At 34.8% G+C, this 17,058-nt stretch overlaps 1 protein-coding gene across 2 annotated transcripts in view; it reads left to right on the top strand.

The window, feature by feature from the left end:
• The window catches only part of MS3_00009762 (uncharacterized protein), a 63,874-nt gene that overhangs the window by 17,993 nt on the left and 28,823 nt on the right, over nt 1-17,058 (top strand). For both annotated transcript variants that reach the window (XM_051218162.1, XM_051218163.1), the window contains exons 5-10: nt 1,057-1,255; nt 8,862-8,969; nt 10,662-10,790; nt 12,831-13,124; nt 15,176-15,494; nt 16,455-16,905. In XM_051218162.1, the coding sequence (XP_051064608.1) occupies nt 1,057-1,255; nt 8,862-8,969; nt 10,662-10,790; nt 12,831-13,124; nt 15,176-15,494; nt 16,455-16,905 (1,500 nt within the window). The remainder of the gene's footprint in view (nt 1-1,056; nt 1,256-8,861; nt 8,970-10,661; nt 10,791-12,830; nt 13,125-15,175; nt 15,495-16,454; nt 16,906-17,058) is intronic.

Genomic DNA, 17,058 nt, shown 5'->3' with positions numbered 1-17,058 from the left:
AATCATCATTTTCGAAGCCAATTCATTATCCATTAAGCTAGTTGATCACATTAACCTCCAAATAGTTCAATAATTATGACAAATTTAAACATTTACAGCGGAAGTGTTTTTGTACTGATTGAATAAAAATGTTGACTTTCTTAAGTAACTACCAAATCAACAAAGACATTTAGATGCCAGTTAAAGTTCTGACTGGACAAAACGTTTATACCGTATCTCAATACTTGTCACTATCAAATATTTGTATCATATTTTGAAACAAAAGTGATCATCAAATAAGAATATCCAATCAGAAGAAAACGATGGTAGCTAGCAGTGAAATCGAAGACTCGTGCTTCATCCTATTTGGGACTCTTCAGCTAGATGTACCTGCATCTCAGCATTGATTTTCACTTTAGGACTCGAACCCAGTATCATTCGCTTCAAATGCCATCGCGTTATCCACTTAGCTACTGAGTCCAATTGATTGTACAATGAGGTGAAGTTAAATTCACTTGGTACTATTTGCTTGAATCTTCCCATTGTTATTTAGGATTGAAATTGATCAACCTATCTCTTATTGATGTATGTGCAATACGCAAAGGATGCCCATGTGCCAATAAGTGACTGATCAATTGCACTGTTAAACATCAATGGGAAGATTCCAGTAAACAATACCAAATGAAATCAGAAGAAATTTATTGCTAAATGTTTTATTTCAATGGTTAAGATCATGAGTCAGTTGAAGCTAGACCACCATGGAAAACCTGGAAGTACTGGACGGCCGTTTTGTCCTATTGTGGGACTCCTCACCAGTACGCAACCACGACCTCCCCCCTGCGAGATTCGAACCCAGGACCTACTGGTTTCGCGCGCGAGCACTTAACCACAAGACCACTGAGCTGGCCGGCATCCAACGGTGTTAATATCTAACTTCAACTAATCCACAAAATTGAGCTAAACATCCACCATTGTCTTCAGTGAGTTACTATCTCACAACAGACCTGGTTGAACTCCATTGGTCACTACTTATTTTAATCTTTGAAATGTTTTTAAATTTATTTTGTATTTCCATAGGTTTAATTAATAATCGTAAAGTTATCGACAGTCTAATGAATAATTTGGAATATTCTACTAAAAAATTGCATTTATTACATAACGAATATTGTTTGGCATTGATCACTGCCAATCATTATCAACAGTGGCTATATACACATTTACGACCATGTCTACTTAAAGGTGTTGAACGTACTATGCAATTGGCCTCGGAAGTTGTGTAAGTTGTTGTTATGGTGTTTTGTCAGTATTTTGTTTCGTTTCCTCACTGGTCGATATCAGTTTTATTTATAGAAGTATTTTTTTCGTAATGTCCATTACTTTAAATGTCTTGAAGTACTTGATTTTCAACTAAAAAATCGCTGGTTTCAGTTTAACTTCACCTACCTTGATTTAGGTGAACAGATCGTATTAATAGTCTGAAAGTATAGTGATGTGACCTGAAGTTTATTACATAATACCTGTACTTGTTACGTGAGTTTTGTTCGCATTTTCGATTCCACCGTGACTTTGTTACTATTTCATGATTTAGTCTGGTCCATAAGATTTTTGAATTATTCACGTTAACATTGTCTGAAATCAAAAATCGAACTGTGTGTTTGAAGCGAACTTTTCATTAGTAATACTGTGAATGTAAGGTTTTAACTTATGGTTATGAACCATCCACTATTGTGTAGATCCCAGCCTCTTAGTCAAAAATTTTGTTTACAGTTTGAGGTAATAATATTCACTTGGAAATTATCTAGGGTTTTATACTAGGATCAAATATTTAATTGGGTTAGAAACTATCATGCTTATCTCCAAGCTTTTCGTCAATATACCATTAATAACAATACTGAGTAAGTTAATTATCTTTGTTATCTATGACCTGTTTGATCACCTAATATGCTTGTTCCAAATACCTGATCAACTGTTCCTTTCATAGTTAGAAGACAAAGACACTTTCAAAATCCTCATCCTTGAGCTACAATGATATCCTCGTTCATGTTAAGGGAATTTTGTCCTTCAATAATATTATGTGTAAGTGGCTGAGATGTACTTTATCCCTTACTTGACCAATGCTTACTCAAAGCCTTGTAATGTATGTGTGTATAAAAACTTATTATCAGTCCATGAAGCCACCAACTGTTGGCATAAGCCGTGTTGGTGGATGTAAAATACCTGCCTAGATTCAGCATGACAACTGTGATTAGTGATTGGAGACGTTGGGTGACTTAGCTCAGGATCGTCACAATTGCACAGATGGTTTTAATCCTTACTTTCCATCTATCCAAAACATTTTCTCTTATTTTTCCATTTAACTCGGTCACTACATTATTTCGATCTTCTCAATTCACAATTCATTATGCTATTGTTTTGATAACACGGGAAAACGAACATTTGTGTTATGTTGTACGTTATTATCATGAGTGGTAAGAGCTTTGTCATTTTTTTGTATACGCTTAGTTTGTGAATATGATTGAATAATCGACAAACAATTTGATACTCTTTATAAAACAGGCTATTTACATACTTAAAAAGACTTACTATGGCATATGAGTAGTGTCATGGTAACGTTGAAAATAATTTCTTATCAATGCATCATATATTCTTTCTTTTTATCAATAATTTAATATTAAAATGAATATTTTTCCTTCATTTTCTCTATTGTTTAATCGATAGGAAAATGTTTGATTAGAGTATTTAAATTACTTACTGTCATATTGATATCAAAGTTCTAACTATTAATTCTATTGTTGAGATCATAAGCCAATCGAAGCTAGACCACCATGGAAAACCTAGAAACACTGAACGGCAGTTTCGTCCTGTTGTGGGACTCATAAGCAGTGCGCATCCACGATCCCGCCTCACGAGATTCGAACCCAGGACCTATCGGTCTCGCGTGTGAACGCTTAACCTCTAGACCGCTGAGACCGATAGTTCTTGGGTTTGAATCTCGCGAGGCAGGATCGTCGATGCGCGATGCTGAGGAGTTCCACAGTGGGACGAAACAGCCGTCTAGTGCTTCCAGGTTTTCCATGGTGGCCTAGTTTCAATTGACTCATGATATCAACTATTAAAATTACTATAATATCCACAAAACCACAAAAAATCAGGGAAACAGTCATTTTAATATGACATTACACTATGAAGTGATGTTATTTAAGACATGAAATCTAAGCAAGTGGTATTTTATTATTGTGGAAGTTTTGTTCAATCTTCGTAATTCTACATCACGAACTGAATTTAACTTACCTAAATGTTGTATACCAGAGAATACAGAATTGGTGTCTTGTCCTAGTGGTAAGAGATTAAATGGTACGTGTCCGTGATTACATGAGGGATTGGACTCTGGACCTTTAGGCGTTACGGCGTGTGCATGTATTTCAAACCAATTAGTTGTTACTCAACATTATAAACTGATTAAAGCTAGAAATGTAAACTATTTAAAGTCGAGCGTTTGTTATAATGTCTGACGGTTCTAAGTTTTTTTTGTTCTCAAAGTTCACACTTCATCTCATAGATAACTGAAGCGTCTGCTGTTTTAAGGAGCTGAGAAAATTTTTTTGGAAGATTAGAGTAGATTCTTCAAACGGCATATAAGTTAGTTGAGCGGTCACACAATTAATTAGGTGTTCATACATTAGACTCTGAAATTTCTTTTCTTTCATCCTTTTGGAATGAAACGGTAATATGTACTCATATGTGTTGGTAGCTAATTATAGCTGCTTCCAATGCACTAATCTGTAGGGGAATGGTCAATTTAGACTTATTTTTGAATTATCTATGAATAATGTTAAGAAAAATAATTAAAACTGCACAAGCAGACCATCCATCCAGTTAGGAGAATTGAAAATTTATGAGTATACATTAATGTTAAGAGGCGAGAAAAATATCTTACACGCATACAGAAAACAGTTTTCAGCTTGTAAAACTCATCCGGAACTTTCTTGTATGTAGCTTTTATCAAACAGACGGATCTACGCAATTACAGGTTTAAGGTCAACATGAACCAATCAACATTGTGGTCTACAAGACAAACTGTGAACTTCATGTGAAGAAATTCGCACACTTCACTTCTGCCTGAATTTTATGCTGATGATGTCGTCCAGAAGAACGATGAAAGCTCCACGACCAAACCATCCAGCTCAGAGAACAAAACTCCGTGAAAATCATCCACCTGAACTACAAATCTTCTCCACCGACGCATTTACAGTTTGATAATAAATTTGCTGCAAACAGATATGTCCGTTGAATCTGGTATTTTCGCTATCCTATTGAGAATCATTCTAAAAACAGTCTTGTTGAATTGAAATCTCTTGGTTTCGTTATGACATCCTGGAAAGAGAGTCAAAAAGTGATACAACCCCATCAGTTTCAGACAGATGATCAGATATATCTTATGATAAACTAGACTTAAATGTAATCTTATTAGGCATTCACAGGATATATTCTGCCAATCATCTGTTTTTTTCCCGGTTGTGTTCATCACGGATTATTCCCAGCTGAAGCATTATTGAAAAATAGGAAGGACTAATCAATTGTTTCATCTTAGTGCGACCACCTGGTCTTGGTGACCTAGTGGTTTAATCTGTGAGGAATTCATCCAAAGGATCAAGTCGATCTCAATAAATTCTTTTTAACTAGAGTTTAGTAATCAGATTGCTAATAACTCATTTCAAGATATTCCTGAAGTTCTAGCGAAACGTCATGACTTATAGAGTCCAGATATATCGATAGTAAGACATTTGTTACTAATTTCATTGGATAATCATCGTACTACTTCACAAACTGGTTGGAATTTAAATTGTAATATTGGATGCTGACTCAGTAGTTCTAATGATTAAACGTTCACCACGAGATCTGTATATATGATACTAGATTGTTCCATACTAGGACAAAACAGTTTGTCCAGTAATCCCTGATATTGATTGTTTTTTGAACTTAAATCAATATTGTGACAAACATGACCTACACAGTTAAATTTATTGGGTTTTTTTTCATAGTGTTTAATTTACTTATCAAGTTTCTCTCTCTCTAAAAAAAACTGTGCTACATACCTTTTGTTCTTCTAATATAATCGAAATTGATTTTATGCCAAGCACTCTCCTTCTTAGATATTGATTGTACTCATGCACACATACATGCATACACAGTTTACTTGTGTGTGTGTGTGTGATTTGTTTTTCTAGAGACCGGAATGTGATTGAACGTTTTATTTTGTTTGTTCTTGTATTTTTTTTTCTATTTTTTGTTTATGTGTTCTTTTTAATATGCTACTACAGTTTTATGTAAATGTACTCATAAATGAATTATTGTTTTCAAGTACTTTCATTATTGCCATTGTCATTTCTTTTTAGATATCAAAATTATTAAGATTAAGGTGATCTTTATTAAGTGTGCATTAGAAATAAAAATGATCCCTTGATGCTTTATGCGCTTAGACTTCCATAGGTCGAATTCAAATTCTATCTCTGTTGATTATGAATTTACCATGGTTATTATTTTAAAAGCGACATTCATCATAAAGTGCAGGTATTCGGAGTTGAGTTTCGTCGAAGCATTATTTGATTCTAATGAAACTAGTAGGCGAGATTGATTCCGAGCACCTTCAGGTTTTATCTCCTGATTTCTGCAGCCATCTGGAAGACTCTCACATTGTTCGAGCATTCCATGAACCTAAATAAATGGCTGCTGTGGTTGCCAGAAGGGGCATAAGCCACGTGACTTCCAAAGGAACTCGGATTTCACCATGAGGCGTCATAACTCTTCTAAATGAAGACCTTCTGACTCTCAGGGCAGAGTTCAAATAGTTTGAATAATTTTTTCTGGTTAGCGTTTTTTTCAGAAGTTTTCTTCTACGGGATGGGGTCTCTAACCCCATAACCAACCCTCCTCCGTTATCCAGGCTTGGAACCGGCAGTATCCCCAGAGGGGCTCCAGGCGGAGTTTTATGAATTGACTCCCAATGGAGCATAGGCCGTCTACCAGCATTCTCCAATCCACTCTGTCCTGTGCCTTCTTTCCCAGTTCTGTCCAATTTTCGTTCATTTTTCTCATGTCTGTCTCCATTTCTCCGTGTAATGCGTTCTTTGTCCTTACTCTTTTCCTTTGACCTTGAGGATTCTATGTAAGGGCTTACCTTGTGACGCAGTTGAGTGCTTTCCCCAACATGTGTCCTATCCACTTCCAATGCTTCTTCCTGATTTTTTCCTCCACTGGGATCTGATTTGTTCTCTCCCACAATAGGTTGCTGCCGAGAAGTGTAGACAGACGAGAAAAGTGAACAAAAATTGGACAGAACTGGAAAGGATTGCTCAGGACAGCGTTGGTAACAGGCGTACGTAAGTAGATGAGAATTGTAGTAGTTAGATGAAAAGTACTTAGCAAAGATGAATAATCAATTGATGAGGTTGTGAATCTTAAGCGATTGAGGTAAGTAGGATATATGTTAGGTAAGCTTAACCATAGCTTGCATCAACTCACTCACATATGGTACTAGGTAAGAATGACAAATTGATTGATAGATGAGATAGGGAATGTTTATTGACCGAGATTGTGGCAACATGTGTTACGTATGCCCACTCACCTCCACCTACCTCGACGTGCTATTTTGTCAGGTTTAGGAGTAAATTGGGAGAAAGCTAGAGGAGGCCCAACTAATACATGTGATTAATCATGAAAACAGTGAGCATTGAGTTAAGCGATGTTGGCAGGTTCAGACGACATGGTTTGGTGTACATGAATATTGTGATCAGTTGTTAGAGAATTTGAATGACATTGCTGTAAATCATTTGTGATTTCCTAGGTACATTAACTGTGTTGTTTTCCCTGAAATCCTCAGTTTCTAAATTCATCATAAATGTTTGTCAAGATTTCACGAATTCAATTTTGTGGAATTGTATTTTGAATTCCGAATCTTTTCTGTTATGACTATCGTTACATTCTTTACAGCTGTGGGATTCGCATTGAAAATTTCATCTCACTGTGTTAAGGTTAGGATTGTGGCGACGTAAACTGATGTACGTATGTGTCAGGTTCTACTATCGGGCTGATTGATTGATACTTTCGTTGTGATTTATCGGGTGTTAGAGGGTGATTACAATTGGGTTATTGTGTGTAATTTATCAATAGCTTTAAAACTGGAATTCTGTATTATATCATGTACATTCTAAACTTGAGTATATGGTAATATTAAGTGAATGTGGCGAATCGTTTGATCAGTTTGTAAATCTTCATCGAATAAAAGTGATTGAGATATGTATTTCTAACTATCATCTTTGTCTATAGAGATGTTTGTTGATGTAATTGGTTGGTAGAACGCTATTATTGGCTAAATCAACACTGCGTCACTTTGATCGATTCTGAACCATGTCATTCAAGGTCTCCAACCACTGATCATGGTTATTTTGCAGACCTCAACAAGATAGTTTGCACCTACCGATATATATATATATATATATATATATATATATATATATATTTCTATGCCGCTCAGCCTCTCGTCTGGATGTAGGTAACGGTTAAGCCACGTCAGCCGGTGGGAATTAAAAACTTCATTAAATGATTTCCCATCCTTGCCTAATACTCCCTATATAACCTCATCATTTCTCATTTTGTCGTTCCATGATATACGTATAATGCTTCAAAGATATTCGTGATCTAAAAGCCTTGAATTTTGTCATATCTTCTGCTTTTATGTACGACATCTCATAATCATAGAGTAATTCTCGCCTTTTGGCTGATAAATAGTCACCTCGCATACTCCATAAGCGTTACAACTTGTTGTATAAAACTAACACAATAGAATTTCTTATCTTCACTAGTCCTGCTATTTGATAAGAAATGTCTTAATTACGAATCCATAATGGTTAAAAATACATTTTAAAAGTTTTATTTTTGCCATCTAATAACTCATCTCAGTCGGATGATAGTTACTATCTTTCAAGTATTCCTTCAGCTCCATACAATATAGGATACTACTAGTTGAGTGACAATTGTATTTGTTGCCAGTTCATGTGTTTTAAGTGTAAATTGTTTCTTTATTTATTGTATAGATGATGTTAGACTATATCGTGAGTTAAAAAGTTAATTATCACTGACAGAATCGGATGATAGTCTTACAATTTTGAGAAGTGACTGAATTTAGAAATATGAACTATTGAAGACTAATTCAGCGTTTCTGAAGGTTAAACACTTTCTGAATGCCTCAAAGGTTCCACGTAAGATTTCTGGTAAGTACTTAATTGTATATTGCTGATGATAATAATCGTGCAATGCTTCCTAGTTTTCAAGCCAGCTATAATCAGTTTGTGACGTAAATCTTAGGATTCAATAGTTTCCACAAATCATTTCACACTAACAATAATCATGAACTTACTTACTTACGCCTGTTATTCCTAATGGAGCATAGGCCGCCGACCAGCATACTCCAACCCACTCTATCCTCCGCCTTCCTTTCTAGTTCCATCCAATTCTTGTTCATTTTTCTCATGTCTATCTCCATTTCCCGGCGTAATGTGTTCTTTGGTCTTCCTCTTTTCCTTTGGTCTTGAAGATTCCATGTGAGGGCTTGTCTTGTGACGCAGTTGGGTTCTTTCCTCAACGTGTGTCCTATCCACTTCCAGCGCTTCTTCCTGATTTCTTCCTCCGCTGGGATCTGGTTTGTTCTCTCTCATGAACTTAGTGGTGATTAATTTCGATAGGTAAGTTCTGAAGTTCTAGCGGCATGTACATGAACAATGTAGTTCACCCCATGTTTACCTAGCGTATATATTCAACATCTTTCTAAAAACTACTTATTTAATGTATTAATTGTTATTTTCTTTTTTCAATTTTTTTAATAGCTGGCATCTTCTAGTTTTTGGTGGTGAAAATATAAATCATTTTCAATCGAATTGGCTTAAAGAATTTCAATCTGAATTAGATTTAACAAGCTTATTAGAACAAAATGGGTAAGTTAATGACTGAGTTCATTATGATTCAATAATTTTTATAATAACATAAATTAACTTTATAAGTAAAGATGGATAATGCCTAGCAGTGAAATTCAGGAGGCACATTTCGTCCTACTTTGAACTCGTCAGCTGGATGTACCTGTATCTCAGAGTTGATGTTCACTCCAGGACTCGAACCCAATACCATTCGCTTCAAACGCCATCAAGTTATCCACTTATTGACTTGGTCTTGATAGCCATTTGCTTGTACAGTGGGGTTAAAGTTTAAATTCACTTGATACTGTTTGCTTGAATCTTTCTTAGGTACATCATAATTTCGATAAAGTTCTATAATGTTCTCCTATCCACACTGTTGAATGCTTTCTCAAAATGAAAGAAGTTGATGTATAGTGACGAGTACAGATATGATAGTAATCATAATAATACAAAGAAACAGACGAATTGTTACTGTTTGAATAACACGGTCTATTAAATAAGCTAATAAATAGGCTCGACAAAATTAACCATGATCAAAATTAGTTATAGGAAGGTTGCTGTAACCTAGCCCTCCTATCCCATGCTCATGAACAAATGCAAATGAAGATAACTCGTGTAGCAGAAGCATCTGCATCAGTAGGCCTCAACATACACAAGAGGAAAACCAAGGTCTTCAAATACAACACAGAGAACACCAACGCAATCACACTTGATGGCGAAACTCTGGAAAATGTGGAATCATTCAAATATCTTGGAAACATCATCAATGAACAAGGAGGATCAGATGCAGACGTAAAGGAGAGGATTAGCAAAACAAGAGCCGCATTCCTACAATTGAAGAACATATGCAACTCAAAACAACTGTCAACCAATATCAAAGTCAGAATCTTTAATACGAACGTCAAGGCAGTTCTAGTGTACGGAGCTGAAATGTGGAGAATTTCTACAACCATCATCAAGAAGGTACAAGTATTTGTAAATAGTTGTCTACGCAAGATACTAAACATCCATTGGCCGGATACAATCAACAACAGCCTACTGTGGGAGGGAAAAAACCAACTTCCAACTAAAGAGAAAATTAGGAAAAGACGATGGAAATGGATAGGACATACATTGAGGAAATCATCGAACTGCATCACGAGGCAAACCCCAATTTGGAATCGTGAAGGGAAGCGGAAAAGAGAAAGGCCAAAAACAACACATTACCTCGAGAAATAAAATCAGGTATGAAATGGATGAATAACAACCGAAAAGAGCTGGAAAGGATTGCTCAGGACAGGGTTGGATGGTGAATGCTAGTGAGTGGCCTATTCTCCTTCATGAGGAGTAACAGGCATAAGTAAATAAGTTGCTGTAACTTCCATGACTTATAATAGTTTGCATTGAAACTTCAATAAAATTCATTTCAAAATAATTCTCTAGTTGAAATGTAATTTCCATTGAGTTTAAAGATGATTACACAAAGGAGGCATATCATTTTTGTTTCTTATTTCTTTTTAGTTTCCAATAGTTCTATAGAAATGATATCAATTCAAGATGAAAATCACCTTCAATTTATACATTAAATCTTCACAAATGAAAGCTAATTTATAGATATGATACATTTTTTTTGGCTTCACTCTTTATTATATCTCCTAGTTGTTATTATCTTCATTGTTGTTAATATTTTCTCTTATTGCAAACTATTCATCACATCTTTTATTTTATCTATAGAGTACAATTTCCTGGACCTGTATATCATACCTTCAATCAAGCATTAAATAATAATACAACAATAAATGGAAATCTTTCTCCTGGTTCTTTAATTGTTAATGATTTAACTGGACAATCATTAATTGAATTGTAAGTGTTTAGTTTCTATCTTTGATTTTAGTATCTATCCAATAAACGATGAATGAAATAATCTTCAAGCAGGTATAAGTATTGTGTGATTTCATATCACTTAGTAATGCAAATTGATCACACACAAAAAAACCCAAGTTAACAAGCGGAAAACTTGAGAGATTACCATTTTTTCCAATATAATTTATTAGCAAATGTAGTCAAAATTCAGTCATCATTAATGTATGTTCCATGTTGAATATCTATCAATGCAAACTATTACTTGTTACTTCACTTGATATTGTTTTACTTGAATCTTCCCATTGATGTTTTAGGACTGAAATTGATCAGTCTCTCACATATGCCAATAAGAGACTGATCAATTTCAGTCCTAAAACATCAATGGGAAGATTCAAGTAAAACATTATCAAGTGAATTAAACTTCAACCCATTGCACAAGCAAGTGGCTATCAGGACTCAGTAGCTAAGTGGATAACGCGGTGGCGTTTGAAGCGAACGGTACTGAGTTCGAGTCCCAGAGTGAACATCAACTCTGAGATGCAGGTACATCCAGCTGACGAGTCCCAAACAGGACGAAACGCGCGTCCTGGATTCCACTGCTAGCCACTATCCATCTTTGCTTATATTACTTGTTACGTCGGTATATATATAAAGTGAAAATTAAGATAATAAGTAAAAACAAACATACCTATCCACTTCAAACCATAGTTGTATTTCTCGACCTTAAAGTAGTGTTTGACTCCGTAGATCGATTTGTTTTACGGTATTATTTGGCATTTTACGGGCCCTCTACTTGAACATTATTGGTCAAGTCAAAGCGTATGGCGAAGTATGGTTAAAATCGATAACCTCGAATGGTGTCCGGTTAGGGATGCCTACTCTCCTTGTTTTTATTTAACTTTGTCACAGACATTCTTTTAGGAGTGGGACTCGCATTATCTAATCTATCATGAATCAATCTACTATCAGTAGATTAACTTGTTAACTTAGAATGTACAGATGATATAATTCTATTTGACGAATACACTGTGAAAATGCTATCTTTTATTCTCTTTGAGCAACAATACAAGAATGCTTTGGATGCAGTTCCCTCCATCTAAATCCCAAATGTTGCGGCTGGATTCGCCTTGATCAACTCTTGAAATAATGATAGGGAGTGAATTATTTGAGGGTGTCAAACTTTTCACTGGTCTGCTATTTAACGAAATCTCAGTTTGGTTTTGTCAACTTACATAACTTCTGGTGTAGGCTAGATATCCGTCTATCACCTTGACTTTGTGATTAAGGAGCGTGGTCTTTAAATTTAGTGGTTTATTTCTCATTTGTTAGTATTCCATTATAGATGGCTTTGAAGCATTGTTCGTGCATACAAATAATAATTTTAAAACTAGAATACTGTACTACATCGTGTACATTCTGAACTTGAGTATATGGTAATAATAGGTGAATGTAGCAAGTCTTTTGATCAGTTTGTAAATCTTCATCGAATAAAAGTGATTGAGGTATGTGGTACGTCTTTCCAACCACCATCTTTGTCTATAGAGATGTTTTTTATGTAATTGGTTGGTAGCACGCTAGGTGAGGCTAAATGAACACTTCGCACCAGTCCATGAAGTAATTGACTACTGGGTCCATCATGTCGGAATTCAAACTACTTGATTGGATTTCACGTGACAACTCCAGTCATTAAATGGAGACTGAGTAATATATTTTAGAATCATTCACAGTCCTTCAGATTTATTTCCTCTTTACGTTCCACTTGGTCTAGAATTCTAGTTACGCTTCACTCATTCGTTTTCATGTTAGTCTTATTGAACCGTATTCCAAGTGTTTAGTTTTTCTCATTATCATTACTATTATATTATTTTGACCACTATTATTATTCATCTCAATGATTTCATTTCATGATAGTGTGTTTTACCAACTTGGGCTAACGAACATCTCTGTCAAACTCTATGTGGATGATGATTGAGCGATCTACATAATTAATGTGTTCATATTATTTACAGGTTTAACTCATTTTTACTTCCTTTTTAACAGAACACAGTTGCATAAAAATAAGGAATTATTGCATAGAGAAACCGTTAATCAAATGACTAAAGAATGTTTACAATGGGAAGAAGCATTATCTCAATGGCGTGCTGTGTTTGCCAATCCAGGTCCTAATCCATGGTCATCAAATTTATTCAATATACATTCATCTAGTGTTTCACCAATAGTTAACACTCCACAAGATAATAATTCAAATGGATTTCATAATGTAGATAATTCAAGTCATTTAGCGTTGCCTGATATCCAAGATCTTTGGCATGATGATCGAGCTCGACCTGTTAAGTAAGTTATACCTTTTTGTTAATCAGTTGTTTAAATAATTCATTCTATACTGACTAATCACTGAAATGTAACTATTGACGTATTTGTCTAAGTCTTTTACTGATGATCGAATTCTGTCGACAAAATTGCCATTTTAACTATTAACCTAAGTAACTAAACATAGCGGTATGCTATGTTCGAACACTACATGTGGTTACTGTTAACTGACAATCTCCATCAAGACATATGCGCTTTTTATGATGGGATGTATGGTTTCCTGGGATTCGGACTCGCGTCACTAAACGGTAGGTATTGTAAGAGACATTTCGGTAGGGTTATCTGAGCTGCAACTGATCTTTTTTGGGACTAATACATTTACACTGATCAGTCAATGAGTAGTGACCAATGTCATCTTTATGTAGTCATTATTTGTGATTCTATTGTATGGATAAGTTGCGAAGTGGTCATTAGTCTAATTAATATAACTAAGCCTCGTCGTGTGTGATCCTGAGCTTTCTATAGATTGATTTCAATCACGATATTTTCTGTTTTCTAACTTTCTATTCTGACTTCATAAATCAAGGCATCCTTCCTAATGATATTATATGTAACTTAAACCCATAGGTAGTTTGTACTGAAGGAAGCTGCGAATTTTGTGTTCATGAACAATATCGAGATAATTCAAGATGAATTGGTCATATAGGATTTGCCTAAATTTTAAGGGGGTGAGTATCGAGGCGAGTAATTTCCAAGTTGCTAGCATCTTACCAAGTTACCCATATTTGTATTCTGTTCCAGAGAGATCGTGCCCAAAGGAAAGAATGTTCGTAAGAAACATTCGAACAGTATTCAACGTAAAGCTATCGTTCAAATAGTGAGGGCTCACAAACACGAATCTTACAAATGTACATAACATCTTATAAAGACCAAAGAAACAAAAGATAGGTTAAATACTTTGAAAAATTAAACGCCAGCGTAAATCCACCAAATAAATAGCAAGTGAACCCGAAGAACTAAATATATTCTTCGAAGGAATAGAGATGTCACTAACTGTCGATAATTCCTGGAAAAACTCTTCTAACGTTTGTGTCCCTTCCTGGTTGATTTGTTACTAGTTATGTTACTAGTTTTCGTGTAATACTAGAAGCTTCTGCAATCTCTACGTACATCAGTTTAAGCCCTTTGATCTTATAACTGTGCTTCAAATAAATAATATAATAACAACCGGATAAATATAAACTCGTACTAATTAACGTCATACCCATTGTGGAAAGGTTAGTCGTTATCTGGATACAGTTGCTCAGTTTTAGACAATCAGTCAGTGGTCTTGAGTGCTGTTAAAGGTATGAGGGCAGTTATCACTTCCCGGTTGCCCACACCGTCGAAGGGTTCTTCTGGAGGTACCTGAAAATGAAATTGGATTAGAGGTGGTCTTAGTGACCTGAGAGCGTGATCGCAGTGCCCAAGGGACAACTGCTTGAGGTTGGTCATACACGACCTTCTTGTGAGTAATTTTTGTGTTAGCTCCGTACTTGTTGAGACATTACCGCCGGAGACGGATATCCGTGGGATAAAGTGAGGTGTGCATTTTTAGGGTCAACCTTTTCTAACCTCACCCCTCCTTTTGGGAAGGCAGCATCGCTGTCATGCTGGTTGTCTGAAGGAAACGCCTTACTGCTGTCACACCTCTGTACAGTCAGCAGTACGACTTTGCTCTCGGACCTTGCGTTTGTTGCTTTTAGTCTTACCGTTCTTCAACCGACATGTCTGGCATGCTAAGACCTTGAGGAACGGTTGTTCCAGCCAGTTTAGCTCGGTTGCTTCATCACGATAGTCAAGTCCGACTACCACGTCAAAGTAGCACCATTGGTCGGGGAAGTAATCAGTACGTGATTCAAGTTTCAGTATAGATATCAACACTAGAATGTAAATGGCTTTAGACATTAAATTCCAAATAGAATGAAATACTGTTCTTGTATATTACTGTTATATCATTTATCTCATACATATTTTTATTCTTTTATTTCACTTCTCCTTTTTCTCTTTCATTTCATTACTTTACAAAAAAAAAGTCTTTGTGAAGTATCATTTCGTTTAGCAATTTGTGAATTTGAATTATGTTTTGCTAATTGTCTTGCTGATTCAGAAGCTCAATTAGTTAATGTATTAACTGATGCTCAATGTCGTTTGAATTGGCTTTCATTAAAATTACTTACAAATGATCCAACTACAGGTTATCCAAATACACCAGCTACATTTTTACGTGATTCTTGTGATGTTACTACCAATAATACTACTAATGGGAATAATAATAATAATAGTGACGATATAGATATGCAAAATGGGACTGATGATAATTGTAGTCAAGCTTTGAATGGTCATGATAATTCAGTAAGTGTTATTATTATTATTTTTTGAATGTTTAATATTCCAACGTTATGATTTTGTGTGCATTCAAACTCTCATTGTATCTTCCTACAGAATTGCCAGAGTTCTTGATTTATATTTTTAAGTAAACTATTCTACTTTTAGACATTAATATCGTTGGATGCCGACTCACTGGTCTAATGGTTAAGCGATCGCGTGCAAGATTGATAGCTCCTGGGTTCGAATCTCTCGAGGCGGGATCGTGGATGCTCACTGCTGAGGAGTCCCACAGTAGGATGAAACGGCCGTCCAGTGCTTTCAGGTTTTCCATGTTGATCTAGCTTCAACTGACTCATGATCTCAACCGTTGAAATTACTACAATATCGACAAAACCCCTTCTGATAATAATATGCGTTCATATAAAACTCTTTTTTGCTTATATAAGTACATAGTTTTCTATCATATCTCATTTATATACTTGAGTTTACCACATATATGTATACATCATGAATATGGTATCTAATTGAAATAGGGTGTTTATTCGGTCACAAATGTATCTCACATTCTTTGTACATATATAGATATACATAACATTGATTATGAATATTAATCAATGATTAGATCAGGGTAATGTATTTAGTATAATTACCAAGATAAAGATGAAGTTTGATGATGATGATTCTCTATAGATCTATGTGTTCTCTTTTATTGTGTGTTTTTCGATGTGATTCAATCTATGATGATTGGTTGATTTTTAATGAAAAGAATATAGTTAGTAAATAAGAATCTTATCATTCGTTTGTTTGTTTGTTATGATGTAATACTTGTAACCTATCACTTGTATCATTCAGCTTCAATTCAGTTGTCACTAGATTAACTCTTGGTTTATTGTGTAATTATACCTTATTATTGTATATTAGATTATCTAACTTGTAGTTTCCATGTTTCATTGAATTTATGTATTTTAATATTTTTTTCTCAAGATTCCCATTTGTAATCTAAGCGATTCATATTCTACTGATCTTCCTAAATTATTAACTGAACCAATATCCAATTCACCATTTGCATTATCTTTATCTAATACATCTGATATGTCATCTAGTATAGAACAACAACTACAATTACAACAACAACAACAACGTCCAGAACGCAATCGTCTTTGGCAAAGTGTTAGACAATCTATGTCGAAATTTCGTTCACATTTTATTCGTAATAATAATATTCGTTCATCAACAAGTTCTATACCAAATACACGTACATATCAATGTCGTCTTCGTGAAACTATTATCACTACTATACCAATATTAAATACTGTAAATGATAATAATAATAATAATAATAATAATAATAATAATAATAATAATAATAATAATAATAATAATCAGTCGTTACATAATCCAACTATGAATGGATTAAATAATCAAAACTCTTTAGGTAAGTAGTTTTTAATATCCTTGATGAAAACAATCTAATTTGTTTAGATAAGTTATTTTATATGTGAAATAGACTTTGATTTTTTCCCTTATAAATTGTCTATTACTGAAACTAACCCTTTATTTTACAGATATTTAATAAAAGGTGTATATC

The sequence above is a fragment of the Schistosoma haematobium genome, chromosome 7 (genome assembly GCF_000699445.3).
Source record: "Schistosoma haematobium chromosome 7, whole genome shotgun sequence".
Taxonomy (NCBI): Eukaryota; Metazoa; Platyhelminthes; class Trematoda; order Strigeidida; family Schistosomatidae; genus Schistosoma; species Schistosoma haematobium.
This window is presented reverse-complemented; position numbering and strand designations above follow the sequence as displayed.